Source organism: Amyelois transitella, chromosome 23, assembly GCF_032362555.1.
Source record: "Amyelois transitella isolate CPQ chromosome 23, ilAmyTran1.1, whole genome shotgun sequence".
Lineage (NCBI taxonomy): Eukaryota > Metazoa > Arthropoda > Insecta > Lepidoptera > Pyralidae > Amyelois > Amyelois transitella.
In genome coordinates, this window is record NC_083526.1 from 2,731,009 (window position 1) to 2,746,720 (window position 15,712).

General features: G+C 33.9%; 1 protein-coding gene across 1 annotated transcript; it reads left to right on the forward strand.

The window, feature by feature from the left end:
• The first annotated feature begins 1,578 nt into the window (after positions 1-1,578).
• On the forward strand, positions 1,579-14,427 carry LOC106133033 (homeobox protein slou). Its single transcript, XM_013332623.2, has 4 exons — positions 1,579-1,867; positions 13,063-13,231; positions 13,683-13,836; positions 14,179-14,427. The coding sequence occupies exons 1-4, from the start codon at positions 1,579-1,581 to the stop codon at positions 14,425-14,427; spliced, it is 861 nt and encodes a 286-aa protein (XP_013188077.1).
• Positions 14,428-15,712: the final 1,285 nt, after the last annotated feature.

Below are 15,712 nucleotides of genomic sequence, written 5' to 3' on the forward strand. Positions count from 1 at the left end.
ACCTACTGTATAAGAAGCTTCCTTAACAAGAAAAGCGTGTCTAAACTCTAGAAATCGTGCATGTCATTGTCGCTGTGGCGATCGTTAGGCGCGATTAGCCGGGTAAATAAAAAATAAACGATTGGACTTACTTTAAGTTTAGAGTAAGTGTAGCTCTTCATTTGTCCATAGAGTGCACCGCTGAAGGCAGAGTTAGTATATCCGTTTGGCCATAGAGTGTGCGTGGGTAAGAAAATACGCAGTGTGAGAAAAGTAAGTCGCTTCCTTTTACGCAGACATTAGCTATTAAAGTATAAGGAAGAACCCGTAAGTTGCAATTCTTACAAAAAATAAAATTGGAAAATGATAGTAATAAAAACTTACTAGAACACAATATTAGTTTAGCCTTTATTTTGTTTTTATATACCTAGTGCCCATCGCAGAGAGAAAATTGTGGACTTTAAAATACCTACTTACAAGGAAAAAAGGTAAGTAAAACATTTAGAAATAAAATTAGGAATGAATAAATACGCAATTAAGTAGGTACCTCTTGATTGTATGTTAAATAATTTTTTTTACCATTCCGTCAATTGTACCTAGATATCAAAGTGGGTTTAGGTAAATCATAGATACCTAACCATCAAATTTGCTTTAAAAAACAATAAACTAAAACCATTTATTTCCAAAATTTTTAAGTACCTACCATTTACTCTGTCCTTTCTTGTAGATATGGGAGGTAATATCTTACGTAAGTATTAAAAGAGAAACATAAACAAACGACGCACAATAAATATTAATCAGCTAAGCCCACTTTTTTAAAAACTTTGCCAAACCCTCAAAGCTCATAAAGTATGGCATTTCAATTTAGGTAGGTATACATAGTGTAAAGTTTTCGCAATGATCTTTCGTTTCATTTCAGAATTAAATAAATCTTTTAATTACTCAGATTTCATTCTCTACCGTACTTTATTAAACTTCTATAATTACAAAAAGTTTACACAGCAAACCCAAAACCAACAATTAAACCCGGGCTTACAAAATATTTCACAAAACGTACATACATAGCAGCAACAATACATAACATAAAACAAATTTAAAACAAAGCTCAAATACGCTAATAGGCTCGCCCGCGGCCGCAGCCATTAACCGTTCCACCAACCAGTTTAACTAGGAAAATAACCGAGCCCTAGAGGGACCTCTTTGGCCATCTTCGGCCAGGAGCCTCTAATATTCATAAGTCAATTTCCTGCGCCATTAATACGTAACGAAGGCTAGCAAATGGTGTTATCGCTTGCGCCCGATTACTTGTACGGTCTCTTACATAATTCAACGTATTAAACGAAATTGTTTAAAGCTTATTGCTCGATTACGTTCCTCCACCCTGGGCACGCCTCGCCGGCTGCACCAATCCCGGACGGCTGTCAATCCCCACTTTTACTCCTTCCTAGTTTTGAGCACGCCTGTTTCGGCGTCCCTCACTCAGTGAGGCTACGACCGCGTAGACATGAGCACGAGTGACGGATTTCAGTGTCGAACACGTGATACTGGACTTTAAGTGCAGTGTTTAGATGTTTGATTTGTAGCGAAGAAGGCTTTGATATGACGATGCTTGCGATGGCGCGAGGCGATGATAGAAGGGAAGAGGAAGCGGAAACGGAGGTGGAGACGGAAGGGAATGGAGAATTAGATGTAGTGGGAGTAGAAGAAGCGGCGCCAGTAGATTTAACTAGAAGATTAGGTCTGACGCGGCCGCCGGAGAGGCCGGCCATAGCCTTCTCAGTAGAAAATATTCTAGACCCAACAAAGTTTACGGGAAAGTCCGAAGTACCTTTGAGATACGATGAGCAGTACTGGAGACCCCATTACGACAGGGATGACAGCGATTCCGGTGAGTAATGTTGCGGTGAAACGATTCCAACTGGAATCTGATAGAGTATAACAATTTTGTCACTTCCGGTTTTTGCCTTTTGGCGCTTCCTGTAAAAGAGCTCAACGCGTCATAAAAAATATATTTTTTAAGACTTTTTTTTGGAAAATAGTTGAGTAGTAGCGTAAAAAAATTTGATTTAACAACGAAGTCTGTGCGGAGAAAGGGCTAAGTATATAAATTACAATAAGTTGTTTGCCAAAATAAAGTCAACAAAAATTATATTTTATGCGTATCGACGTAAATAGTGTTAGGTAACCAACTACTTGGATTATTAATTGGATGGATTTTAAGCTTGTTGGTAAGATAAATAGACAAATAAAGATTTGACACATGAGAATAGGATTTTTATATTCATTTATTGTTTATTATGATTAAAACCAATCAGTCAAGTAATTTTATGTTTATTTTGATTTATTAAATTATCATTAAGAATATCATTATATATATACGAGTATACATACTTAAGACTGATGGAAAAATGCACAAATAAAAGTAAATAACTTTTTTTAAATTAAAAATCAATATAAAAAACTCAAATTCACTTGGTTATTTAGATTGCGACGGGATAGGGATGCGATGGAAATATAATTAGGTAAGTAAGTACCTACCTGCCGTCGCGTTATTTTTGCCAATTTGTACTTAGTAGGTACTACTAGGTATACATACTTATCGGTTATTAATTTTTGAGTTTAGTTGTTTCTACGTGTCAACATACATGTGAAATAAATCTTTGCTTATACATAATATAGTAATAAAGGGGTCAATGGCGGCCTCTGTGGCTCAGCGGTAGTACGCTTGTCTGTGACACCGGAGGTCCCGGGTTCGAATCCCGGTCAAGGCATGATGAGAAAAGATCTTTTTCTGATTGTCCTGGGTCTTGGATGTTTATCTATATAATTATTTATTATTATTATAAAATATAGTATCGTTGAGTTAGTATCTCGTAACACAAGTTTCGAACTTACTTCGAGGCTAACTCAATCAGTGTAATTTAAAAAAAAAAAAAAAAAAAAAATATTTTAATATCCGCAGTATTACCTGCCTGTAAAATATTGCATGTACTTTGTAGTTTTAAAAATTAATCCATTTAGGAATACCTTATGATTATAATAACCACCATTGCTACATTTACGCACAATCTTTACCAATACTATAATAATATTATAAAGATGAAATGTTTGTTTGTTGAATTGAAAAATAATTTTTGTGTTGAATAGACTATTTATCGAGGAAGGCTTTAGGCTATATTACATCACGCTGCAACTATAAGGAGCGAAGAAATAATGGAAAATGTGAAAAAAACGTGGAGAACTATTCATCCTTGAGGGCTTCAATGATGCCCAAAATAACTATTCCATGCGGACGAAGTCGCGGGCACAGCTAAATTAGATATTGCTTCAAAGGCAAATATTAATAAGTATTTTCAAATATTTACATAAGCAAATCACTAAAGAAGGTAATATATATTAAACCCGATTGTTCGTCTTTTTATACTTTTTATGTTTATTGCATCGTTTTCAAAATTGCCAATCAATTGTGATAAAGGTAAAATTAATGTAAATATTGAAAAAAAAAATAATTATAAAGAAACCAATTTCTTCATTATGTTCTATATATTTTTCTTTTCAGCCTGGACTTTCAAGAATATCGGTTACTTCACATTTTTTATAAATAAAAAATAATATTTATTATTTCATAAAAATTTTAGTAAAGTTTTGTATAAAGACACAAACTTTATCATATAATAAAATTATTAGATAGTATCAGCACTAGGAATATACTTTTAATAGTAAAACATGTACCTATACATTATTTACCTCAGTTAATTAGTCAGACTACGCTCCTGCCGTTATTGGTCATGACCTGAGAAAGTACAAAAGTACAAGAGTCTATTTATACAATATTGACCTAAAATCGAAAAGGTACTACTAAAAATACTTCTGAACTAAATCAGTAAATAATATATCTAACAAAAAAAAAGTAATTGCAAACCGTGGCCGAACAAATAAGCATAAAATCGTCATCACGATTCTATACCTCTATAAAGGAATGAATGATCTTCCATTTTCCTGTAACTGTGTTGCCAGCTATTTTCCAGAATCTTCTTTGTACACTTATTTTCCCGATATTACGTATAAAAAGTTACTTTGAATAGAATTTGTGCGGTGAAATCAAATTGGTTTGAACTGTTACTTGCATTGCATTTGAAATTACTGAAACGTATTGTGAATGCGTGTTATACTAATTAATTTTTTTGGATACCTAAACGCGTCTTTGTCGATATTTTTAGAGTTTTAAAAAGATTAAAACTTAACTAGCGATCCGCCCCGACTACGCACGCGTAGCTTTTATACATACCTACTATGTGTTAACCTTTCTCTTAATTTACTCTATCTATTAACAATAACTGTTATTGTAAATAACTGTAGTTTTTAAGATCTAAACCTTACATAAAACCATTTCTCCATCGTCTCCCAAAGAACGTGATAGGTATGTGTATTTTATTTTAGGTATGTGATTTAGAAAAAAATTTGAAAAAGTGTGTGAAGTGGAGAGTGAAAGAGTGGGAAATATACTATAATAAATATCTCTCACGTGTGAATTCGCAAATAAAACGTAAGTAGATGGCAGTAGAAAATCAGCTCAACCATTTGAATCGCCATTAACATATTAAAGTCGTTTTGTTTTCGTTATAAATCAGTTTGCAATGCAGATGTTGTCGACAGCACTTCCGACCGACACGGTCGGACGTCAGACCATCGGACCGTCGGAGGTCGTAAATGTGTCAGCGATTGTCGGACGGACAAGGTCCTGACTCTCTGATTGCTTATTTTTACGGGAACATCATGAAATTGTAATGAGAAATGTTCATTTTGGTTTATCATTCTAAGATTATAAATTACTTCGGATTCTACTTATAAGCGTCACTTCAATCACAGTTTCAATCGATCTGACTAAAAAAGGTCTTAAAGATGGATCGATTGAATGAATCGAATTGTCGACTAAAGAGTTAATTGTATGTTAGTTACTTAGACGGAAGAAAATTTGTAAATATTTATTAATGTAATTATATAAATATGTTTTTATTCCATGCTAAATTTGGCTACAATTAAACGGATCTGAATAAAACTTTATAGTAAGTAGATATCGCATAGGTATACCTACCTACCTACATCCGATTGTTCCTCTGGGTTACAACTTACGTATAAAGCATTAAATTTTAAAGGAAATTTATGGACAAAGTCATAAAAGCACACGAAAACGATTTATCTACTAATAAAATCTATTTATATTCCAATGAGAGACGTTTCAATCGGCCTGGAGGAATTAAAATCGCCATAGTAAATCACTTAGCGGCGCGCCGTCCAACCGACTTCCGCCGGGCGACCCTCGCCCTTGTAAATCTGTCGCTGCCTGTCCCTTAATGCTCTTGTTGTGATTAATTATGTCGGAATCATTCGTAAGTTGCACTAAAGGATTGTGGTAACCTAGAAGCTTACATCCAGCTGAGCAAAACAGAAATACGATTTACGAATTCTGTTTACTTGTAAACTTTTGCACCACCGTACCAATATTAAAAATGCGAAAGCTTGTTTATTATATTCGTAGAAGCCGTCACCACCGTTTAATTATTTATCCCGTTAACTTCCGTTCCCGTGAAAATTTTGAAAAAATCTCTTTATGACATGCAAAATTTCAATCTCAAGACCCAGCGGTTTAAGCTATGCGTTGATATGTTTAGTAAATCAATCAGCAACTGATATTTAATCATTCTCTTTACACAATTATTTTTAAACTTAACTTCTCTTTCACACAAAATCTATTGCACGGATAGAATAGACACATAAAATCAAGCGAGTTAGGTTTAGGTATAATAAATAATGTCTACTTTTGCGTGATTGTAGCCTCGCCTTTCTAATATCTCTATTGCTATACATTTAATGCTAATAGGAATTTAAATTAGTATATTTATTTGGTCACTTTAAAAAACCGACCAAGAGCGAGTCGAACTCGAGAACGAAGGATTCCGTACTATAAATAAAAGTTGGTAATATAAAAAGGAAATTACATGGATTGCGCTAGCTCCAAAGTAAGCTTAAGATGTATGTTACGGGTATTACGAGTAACTAACTCAACTATCATGTACTGTATCTACTTATATATTATTACGCATCTACTATCAACTATTTGCCAAAAAAGTAACATTTAGTTTAAGAGATCAGAGAGAACTAAATTATTTGTTTCAAACATATAAATTTTAATAAAATACTGAATAAGTATTATTTAATTCAGAATTCTATGTCTTGAATCTTATTTCGTTTGCAGTTTTAATTCAATTTAACAACAATTCGGAAACATTTTTTCACTTTTCAATCCTACATGCTCATAAAATGTCTACATATAGGTATACATACAATCTCCTTACAGACCTCCCGCTTCCTTTACACTCATTACTCTTTTCATGCATAATGACTAATAATAATGACTACCTACTCTATGACATATCCCGTTTTGTAATTTGGCTCCGAAACCCTAAAAACAGACTGCAGTCATTCATTTCTTGATTGGATACGTGATACCTTTTCACAAAGCCAAGTTATGACTTACTGTCTTAAAACTAATGATAATTTTATTTTGGACTCTATATCTCTTTCAATAAGAGTTAAAAGTTTTGGTACTTTTAAATCTTTAAGTAATCATAAGTTTGCACTCGTGTCAACTAACGTCTTCATTAAAGACGTGATGAAAAGTAAACGGTACACACTATTTTTATTCAAAAACGTTGATGGTTCACTTTGTAGTAAAATCGTATAATACAATTGACCTAACTTTCAATTTTCTATTAAATAACGCCCTGGAGGAAGTATTATTATAAGTATCCTACATTTAATTACGTCGGTAAATAAAATTTCAAAAACAGTTAACTATCGCATAAAAGAGGAAACTGCAAATCGCCGGGTTAGAGATTAGAAATTTAGTACCTAACTAGGTTCCTTGTGGTGGTGTAGAGGTTATCTCAATAAATTCTATACTCACATATAAAACAAGTTATATGTTATTCATATTTTATTTAGTTTTAGTTTATTTTAATAAGTTTGTAATAATATTAAATACATCCTTTATATTAGTAATTAGTAAATAAAAACATATCATTATAAATACTTTATACTATTACTATTAGTAAATAAAAAGATATATTTTTTATGAGAAGATATAAAACTGGCCTTTATCGTTTAGAGGCTGTTAAGATCACTATTAAGATAGTTCGCATAATGTTCGGTTCGTCGAGTTTGAAACAGTTTCGCTATTTGCTGTATATAATTTGAAGTGGCCATTGCTCTCGCTCTATCGAGAGGAAAAACGGTAGATTTTTTCGAAAAATATTATGGTTTGTCGAAAGGATTTTATTTTTATTTATTTTGTTTTTTTTTAAACTTCATTACAAAACACGTTAAGACTAAACGCCTGGGTCATTTTAACTTTTTTCATTTCTTGAAATAGTAATTATGAGATTTGCAGCTTAGTGTAGTTATGTAGATATATTAGTCCACCAAGCGGGTTATATAAAGTTAGAGGTTAATTGACTTATTAGCTTTAATACCTACCCACTTTTTATATTTCATTGCTTTATTATAGATGGGTATATCCCTGTTTCACTTAAAGATATTACCCACCGCAGGTTTTATCAGATACTTAAACAGATTAAATAAGTATCTTGGTATAATTCTTACTAAATAATTAAAATAAATATATACAGGACAAATTACAGAGTTAGCCGCGAAGTAAGTGCGATACTTGTGTTACGATGTTAACGATACTATAATATGAATATAATTATATAGATTAACATCCAAGACCCAGGCCAATTAGAAAAACTTCGTTTCTCATTATACCCTGGCCGAGATTCAAACCTTAACTGTGTCACAAACCATCGACAAAACTACACCATATTCAAATCCTATTACACATAGATAAGTTTGTAAAAGCACTATTACAAACCCGCAACCTGCTGAAAATAAGAATACGTACGAACTTCTGCAACTCACTTCGTCTATTGGTCGTCGCTAGAACGAGACGGCGAAACCTTTATCTATGCACTAGAGCGAGACGGAGTCAACCCTACGCTGCCTGCGTCCCTTTGCGCACCAATCCGTGAAATTAGACTCGTCTAAACGAATCTAACGATTATTTTATTATCCCTTTTGCGCTAAGATTTGTTCCTTGCTCACTCAAATAAAAATAAAAGGTGAATAAGGCGTTTGAAGGGTCAAGCGGAGGGCATAAATTTGGCGGCGTTTAGGGGCCGAATTGGCTTATTTTTCGGGCCTTTAGGTCCGGCGCTACATAGACAGATGGTTGAACATGATTCTGCAAGACTAGCGTTTTGTTTAGGTGGGGCATGCTCGTCGGATCAGGTTTTATATACCAGGGATTTTTGGGATTTCAAAACATAGGTACTTATGTAAGTCACTAAAATTAGTAATACATACATAAATACGTTACGTATTTATCCTTTTAGGGTCAAATAAGCAGTGTTAAAAATATTCGAAGGCTTCGTTCGGTTGAAAGTGAAACAGTGACATGTTGTTGGATTATCGCTTAAAAGAAGAATCCAATGTTTTAATAAGCATTTCGCTAGATTGGTAAATAGGACGTTTTATATACTTATATCTTTATTGCACAGAATTTTATACAGTTATATATGTGTGTAGGATGTCTATATTTTTAAATTTTATTATATATTTTTTATTTAATAATTAAAATACTTCCTTTATTATCATATGCAGCGTTCCAAACCTAGAAATAGGGTTCATATTTATGTTTGTTTGAATAAGCTTATCTAGATAGCTTTAAATAAATTAAGTAAAAACATATAAGTAAAGTACAAGTCGTTGTTTGTGTGCTTGTTTTCGCTTACCTTGAAAATCCCTAAGTTAAAGGTATCGGGGAACAAATAATATTTTCTCATTAGATTCTTTAACAGCCAGTATTTTAAAAGCTGTATTACACTCATAAATTAATTAGACGCAATGTCCCAAATTTCAACCCTTCTCCAGAACTTTGCGAAAATATTTTCAAGTCTCATAATTATCAGCTAAAGCCATCCTTCGAGGTGTGGCAATCGCGTGTTAACGACGGTTTTAACTGGCAACACTGCGCGCGCTGACTTTTTAATTAAGGCAATGGAATTACGTGAAAACAGCCCGCGGTTGTTTAACCGGAATACGAATTGCGAAAAGGTTTTAGTGGGCAAGCGTTGTAATGAGAGGGCATAAAAGCTTAAATACTTAACTGTTATTATGTAAAGAAGGTAGGTATTTGATGATTATGTGTACTAGTAGGTATGTATGTATGTATCGATGAAAATGTAATCTGTATGATAGCCTTGGGCAGATATTTATCCGATGCAAAAAGTTCTTAGTATGTACTATATATTTTTAATATCTTTATACAATTTAGGATAACGTTATTTTTTATTTGTTTTTTTCATTATTATAGTTCACGTACCCTTCTTTCAATAATCATCCACTGCGATTACATAAGTTCCGAATATGTTTTTCTTTGATTATCTTTATCAATCGGCTTGAAAAATAAAACAGCTGGCACTTTATTATTTCTTCTCTACCAGAACAAAATGGCAGCTTGCCTGAGAGCTCGCATCCACTAGCAAATTAACTCCGTTCCGAATATCGTCCGACATAACTGCGAACATGACGAGCCTCTCAACCGAGACTCCTTCCAAATTACACTCCTCCATTTTCTTCATTTAACAAATTGATGGCTCTTATTTGCTAACTATTAACACGACACCGAAAAACTACTATATCCCATCCACCGAAAGTCGAAAATCGCGCGACAATACGGCGACTAAACGAAAACGCTTACGCCCCAAAAGATAAGGCTGAATTTGGGTTAATGTTGAAACCTACTGGGATTTTTAACCTTAGTAAACACAGCTTAAAGATGGTAATTGCTCGACAATAGCGTGGGGTGGGTAAGGGGGGTTGTGGTTGAAGTTTGTAATTAATAAAGCCCTCTCAATTACAAGTGCCTTCCCTCTTTGGGATTTGGGACGTGTACCTACTCACTTAGGGAGGAATATGGTGCATTGTCGCGACCTGGAAGTCTTAAGTATCCTACATCGATCTTCTTAAGTAAGACATATTGTCCCAACAAACTTGGTTTATGTTTTCGGATTTGCACTGCGGCGTTATAGGGTTAAGTGCTATGTCGGGAAATCAGTTTTGTTTGGATAAGAAAAAGTTAGTGATTTCATTTATTTCATTCCCGTCATTTGTTATAAGAATAGATAACGATGTCTTTTATATAAGTAGGTATTTAGGGTCCTACGGGAATGAGATGGAATGGACCTTATCTAAAGTGTCGGCAACCACACGACACATCCTCAAATACTTTTGTGTAACTTACATACTTCATTATTTATTTATATCGTAACAATATCTAAATACTGTTTAATAATACGCCTTTTTTTCATTGCTTTTTTGTTCACATACCTAGTAAATGTCGGCATTCAGAAATGTAATTATTTACCCAGTCGGATAGTCACATCGTCTTATATTCCCTTGTTTCGACAACAATTCACAGAGTCTGGTGTAAGCCGCCGACGGCTCATGTAAATCGGGCAGAATGTTATCATTCGATGTTTTTTTTTCTTCACTTTCTTTATTTACAACCTAATTTAGCTGTGGCCCACGTCTTCGTAGATACACGTGGAAGAGTCCATCATGGTACCAAGTACATAATGTTTTTGTTAGAAATATGAATTGTACCCTATCAGTACTAAGTAATATTATAAAGCTGAAGAGTTTGTTTGTTTGAACGCGCTAATCTTAGAAACTATTGGTTCGAATTGAAAAATTATTTTTGTGTTGAATAGACCATTTATCGAGGAAGACTTTAGGCTATATAACATCGCTGCAGCTTTTAGGAGCAAAGAAATAATGGAAAATGTAAAAATAAAACGGGGAAAATTATTTATTCTTGCGGGCTTCAATGATGCCCAAAATAACATTTTCACGCGGACAAAGTCGCGGGCACAGCTAGTATCAGATATAAGTTGATAGTTACACATCCACATGTCTAAATGTGTTTCCTTTGTAATTAAGGATTTGTGGTCTTGGTTCGTACCATATGAACCTGGGCACTCTTTGTTATTCCGAATTCTTTGTCGAATTATCTAATCAATTTGATACCATTACCGCCTATAAGTAACGCCCTAATAATAAATAAGAAGTGTATTTTTGTATGTTTGTAACGAATAAACTTAAAAACTACTAAAATTTTGGTGAAATTTAGTAGGTACATAGATAGAATAGACCATAGACAAAATAGCAAATAGTAGTTAATTACGACAATAACATTATTCATTTATTTGCCAACTAAGTGTAGGTATTAGTTTTAAAATAAGAAATGAAGCTTAATAACTTAGAAACCGTTTACAGGCATGGCTCATGGCATTTAACTTACACTAGAGAAACAAAATTATAAGAAGGTATACTTAATAGAAAATCATACTTACTTAGTATATAATTTTAATGGTAGGTAGTAGGTATACCAAATGCCAGCTAAAATCCGTTCATAGGTTTTGTGCGTTGAAAGATGAATCAGCCGCTTTTTTTTTAATTTTTTACGTCATGTTATAAATAAAGAGTCAAATAGACGGGGTGGTCGCAACTTTTAATCGTAATAACAGTGGCGCGGCCGCCTCGCTTCGTTACCAAATACTTACAAATGACAGGTCTAAATTAGCCCAGCATCGCAACACTATATCACTCATCAAACGCATCTGCTCGTAGTTAACTCCGCTAATTCGTGTCGCGATGTGTGCAACAACCTTTATATTATAAGTACGAGTTGTTACAAATTGAAATTGGACCGTATTCTTTTTGCGTTTAAGTTAAAAGTTTAGTGTGACAGAATGTGTTTTATGTCGTTTTGTATTTGAATATTTTTAAGTGGAACTTCCGATGATGTTCGCGAGTCTTGGAGGTAATAAGATGTAAAAGTTGGTATGTTGAAGCAGGGATTAACTGAACAAATAAGTTTTTATTTTAGTATCGAAAAATGGTTATTTGAATACGATTATAAAAAAGCTTACTCAGTGCCGCGAGGTTCCAGGCTCTTTAAGACCAATCCATGTCTTTCCCATGGATGTCGAAAAGGCGGCTAAGGGATAGGCTTATAAACTTGGGATTCTTGTTTTAGGAAATGAGCTAGCAAACTGTCACTATTTGAATCTCAATTCAATTGATTGACGTGATTATATGAATGTATGAATGAATTAAGTATATCGTTAATTACAGTAGGTACTACAATTAATTAAAGGAAAAAAAAGAAACTACCACATAATCAAATATTTGGTTTGGTTTACTCCTAATTCAGATTTACATCTTTAATGTACCATTGGAAGCAAATCACTACTTCTAATAAAGGTATATTAACTTTAAAATATTTTCCAATCCGTCTTATGTTTTTCCGAAAGCACTTAGGCTCTAACCAGAAAACTCCGGCTTTATAAAAATAAACAAACAATTTTTGCTTAGGTATATTTTACACATCCTCTCCAACATTGAAATCAACATTTCACTAATATCTATCTGCTAAATACAAAACTATCGTAAATTATTCACTAATGTTTCCGGTCGATGACCACCAATGTTGCCACATTAAAAATTAATAGCTGTTTTAAAACTATTTTGCACTAGCAATACATCGGAGGAAACGGAAACATTCATTACACATAATTTGAAAAACATGAAAATTCTTATGAAAATTGCATTATGAGGAAACTATAAAATAATCTGATTTATGAACCATACGGTTGTAATAAATTTGTTTATTTTAACGTATTTTTAATTAAGTGCGGATAAATGTGTCGCTTTATTTTTGTTTTAATTTGTTTAGTGGCCTCTAAACGAGAACGCTTTCAAAATGAAATAAATTGTGCTCGCAATTTTATAGCATTTCTGTATATTTTACTTAGTTGTATTTAATATCATTCAAAAAAAATAAAGAGTTTAAACTTTCAGGCAAGAGTACACTAGGAATTATTACACTGGATAAAACAACCTTCTTCTCAGTATTTGATAAATTCCTAGAGAAATATAAAGATAACTTCTCTATTGTTACAGTCAAAGACCACCTTCAACACTCGGACCTGGAGGCTGATGACGTGGAGACAGACGACCAGACCTCCAACATGGATGACGACATCCTCACGCAGTCAGACCTGGACGAGAATGGAGAACCGAAGAGTCCCACCAGCTCCAGTTCCAAAAAGGGGAAGAGCAGTTCTTCAAGGTATACACTTCGCATGTAATGATTATATTACTCGACGATGGACGTCTTAACATGCTAACATCTGTCTTTCAAGTCTTTAAAGACCCGAGCCCATCAAACGCAGGTCAAAGGCAGTGCAGTTTGAATGCGTACCCGCACCAAGTTGTAATACGAGAACTATAATTACACAAACTTATAGTACTAGATACATCATGTATAAACGCGGGCTCGCATTCGAATCGCTCTGAACGAACGACTTTGAAGAGTTAATGTATTTCGTGTGCTCGTTCTTTGAATAACATTGTCATCATGAAAATAAAATGTCAAACATACGCATCTTAAAGGGAACCGCGGACGCGACAAATTGACGATCCTCCCGTTCACGTCTCTACTTATACCTACCTCCTAAAAAGAGGCTGATCATTGTATGAATGTGTGAACGAAAAGAATTGCTAACCAATTTCCTTTGCAGGGATTCAAAAGGAGGAACGAAGCCCAGGAGAGCGCGGACGGCGTTCACGTACGAACAGCTGGTGTCCCTGGAGAACAAGTTCAAGACGACGAGGTACCTGTCTGTTTGCGAGCGACTTAATTTGGCTCTCAGCTTGAGCCTTACGGAGACACAGGTTCGTATGGCTTTATGCCTTCTCTTTCATGTTTTGCCGCGTGGTTTTTTGGCACAATTAAATATATTTGTGGATGTCGTAAGAGGAATATAAGCTAAATAAACATAAATAGGCTTGGTTCTGGTCAAGCATTGGGATTGCAGAGATCAGATCATAGAGACAGAATCACCTCATTTTTAGAACTGGCCTTCTATTCGTCCACTGAGCGATGTTCCCAGAAAGCAAAGTATATCCATTAAGCATTTTGATCAAGATGATATTTGTAAATTTGGTACTACCCTCTTTTAATCCGTCTTTTACATATTCTTAATGCAGTATAAACATAAATATCTTCGTTCACAGGTCAAAATATGGTTCCAAAACAGGCGTACAAAATGGAAAAAGCAGAACCCTGGCATGGACGTCAACAGTCCAACCGTGCCTCCCCCTCCAGCCGGGGGGTTCCCATCTGGGGCCTACCCTGGGGGTCTGCTCTACTCCCACGGGGTCCCGTACCCTTTCACGGGTCCTGGCCCCTACGCCCCCTACTTCCACCATCTAGCAGCGAATCACCACCACTCTCATAATAGTTTAGGGCATTCACACACGTGATTGTGGCAGCGGCCGGGGTCGATAGATCCTAGGGTCGATAAAGACGATAGCGGTGTGACGAATTAGTGCGTTAGGGTTGTGACATATCGACGGATCGGTGCAGTGTGACCGTGGTAGCATGTTTGTTTTCATTTGTCATTATTTCACAAATGTCTCATCCATTACTGAATTGTACTAATAAATAGTGTCAAATTTCTTATAATATGATTATGGAGGTCAGATGACAGTAAGACAATGAAATTATCCAACCATTTTAATAGTGGATTGTATAATCATGGATGGTTACGATATTCAGAAATCTTACACAAGGATTGAGTAGGACAATGATGATGAGAGTTAGGTGGCACAAAAATTGTTTTCAATAATATGCTAACATGATCATACTGTAACGTTTTTATTAAAATAACGTAGTTAATTAGTGCAATTGTTTAATGTAAAATATAAATCAATTGTGATACCTACGCTAAGATAAGCTTACGACTTCTTTTTTAAATTATATTATAACTGTGACAAGTTAATTTCATTAAAATAAACATAAACACATACCTAATTTCTGTATAAAAGTTAAGCAGTGCAATAACTTAACTGGCAAAAAGTTGGTTTAACAAGCATTTTCAACAAAATATAATTTCTGAATTAAAAAAAATTACAGATTTAAAATATGGATATAATATCATTCTAAAATATGTTAGACACTTCCAATTAAACCCTTTGACTAAGTTGTTAAAATCTAACTGCATTATGCACTGAAGTACTTACTTAAAATATTATTAGATAGTGATCGTCAATACTCTACGAAAAATAAGTTATATTAAGTTAGTTATTTATTACTTTTTCTGCTCATTTGTACATACAATATTGTAAAAATGTATATATAGCCTCATTTGTAAGCGTAAATAAGTTATCAACTAATTTTAAGAACTAACTGCTATGTGCCAAATACATAAAATTTAGAAAAATCAACGAATATACTTAAATAATGTTTATGAATGACACTTTTAAGGAACATTTTTATTACTTTTATAAATACTTGTGTAACTTTAATTTACTTTTAATATTTTTAATAAGTATTAATGCTGTTGATTGCTATTTTGAAGCATTTTTATTATTTGCTTTACCCGACTAATGATACGAATATTTTTCTTTTTTTTCTACCATTCAGATGTAATAGATCCGATTAAATTTACTCATTCATGTAATAATATTTTTCAGTTTATTTTCTAATTATTTTCATGATAAGATTTTATTTATTCGGACCACAAATTACCAATTTAGCGAAATCATT

Coding starts and splice junctions, on each gene's coding strand:
- LOC106133033 (XM_013332623.2), top strand. CDS start 1,579: ATGACGATGCTTGCGATGGCGCGAGGCGATGATAGAAGGGAAGAGGAA. Junction 13,232..13,682: donor GGGAAGAGCAGTTCTTCAAG/GTATACACTTCG, acceptor TTTCCTTTGCAG/GGATTCAAAAGGAGGAACGA. Junction 13,837..14,178: donor TGAGCCTTACGGAGACACAG/GTTCGTATGGCT, acceptor CTTCGTTCACAG/GTCAAAATATGGTTCCAAAA.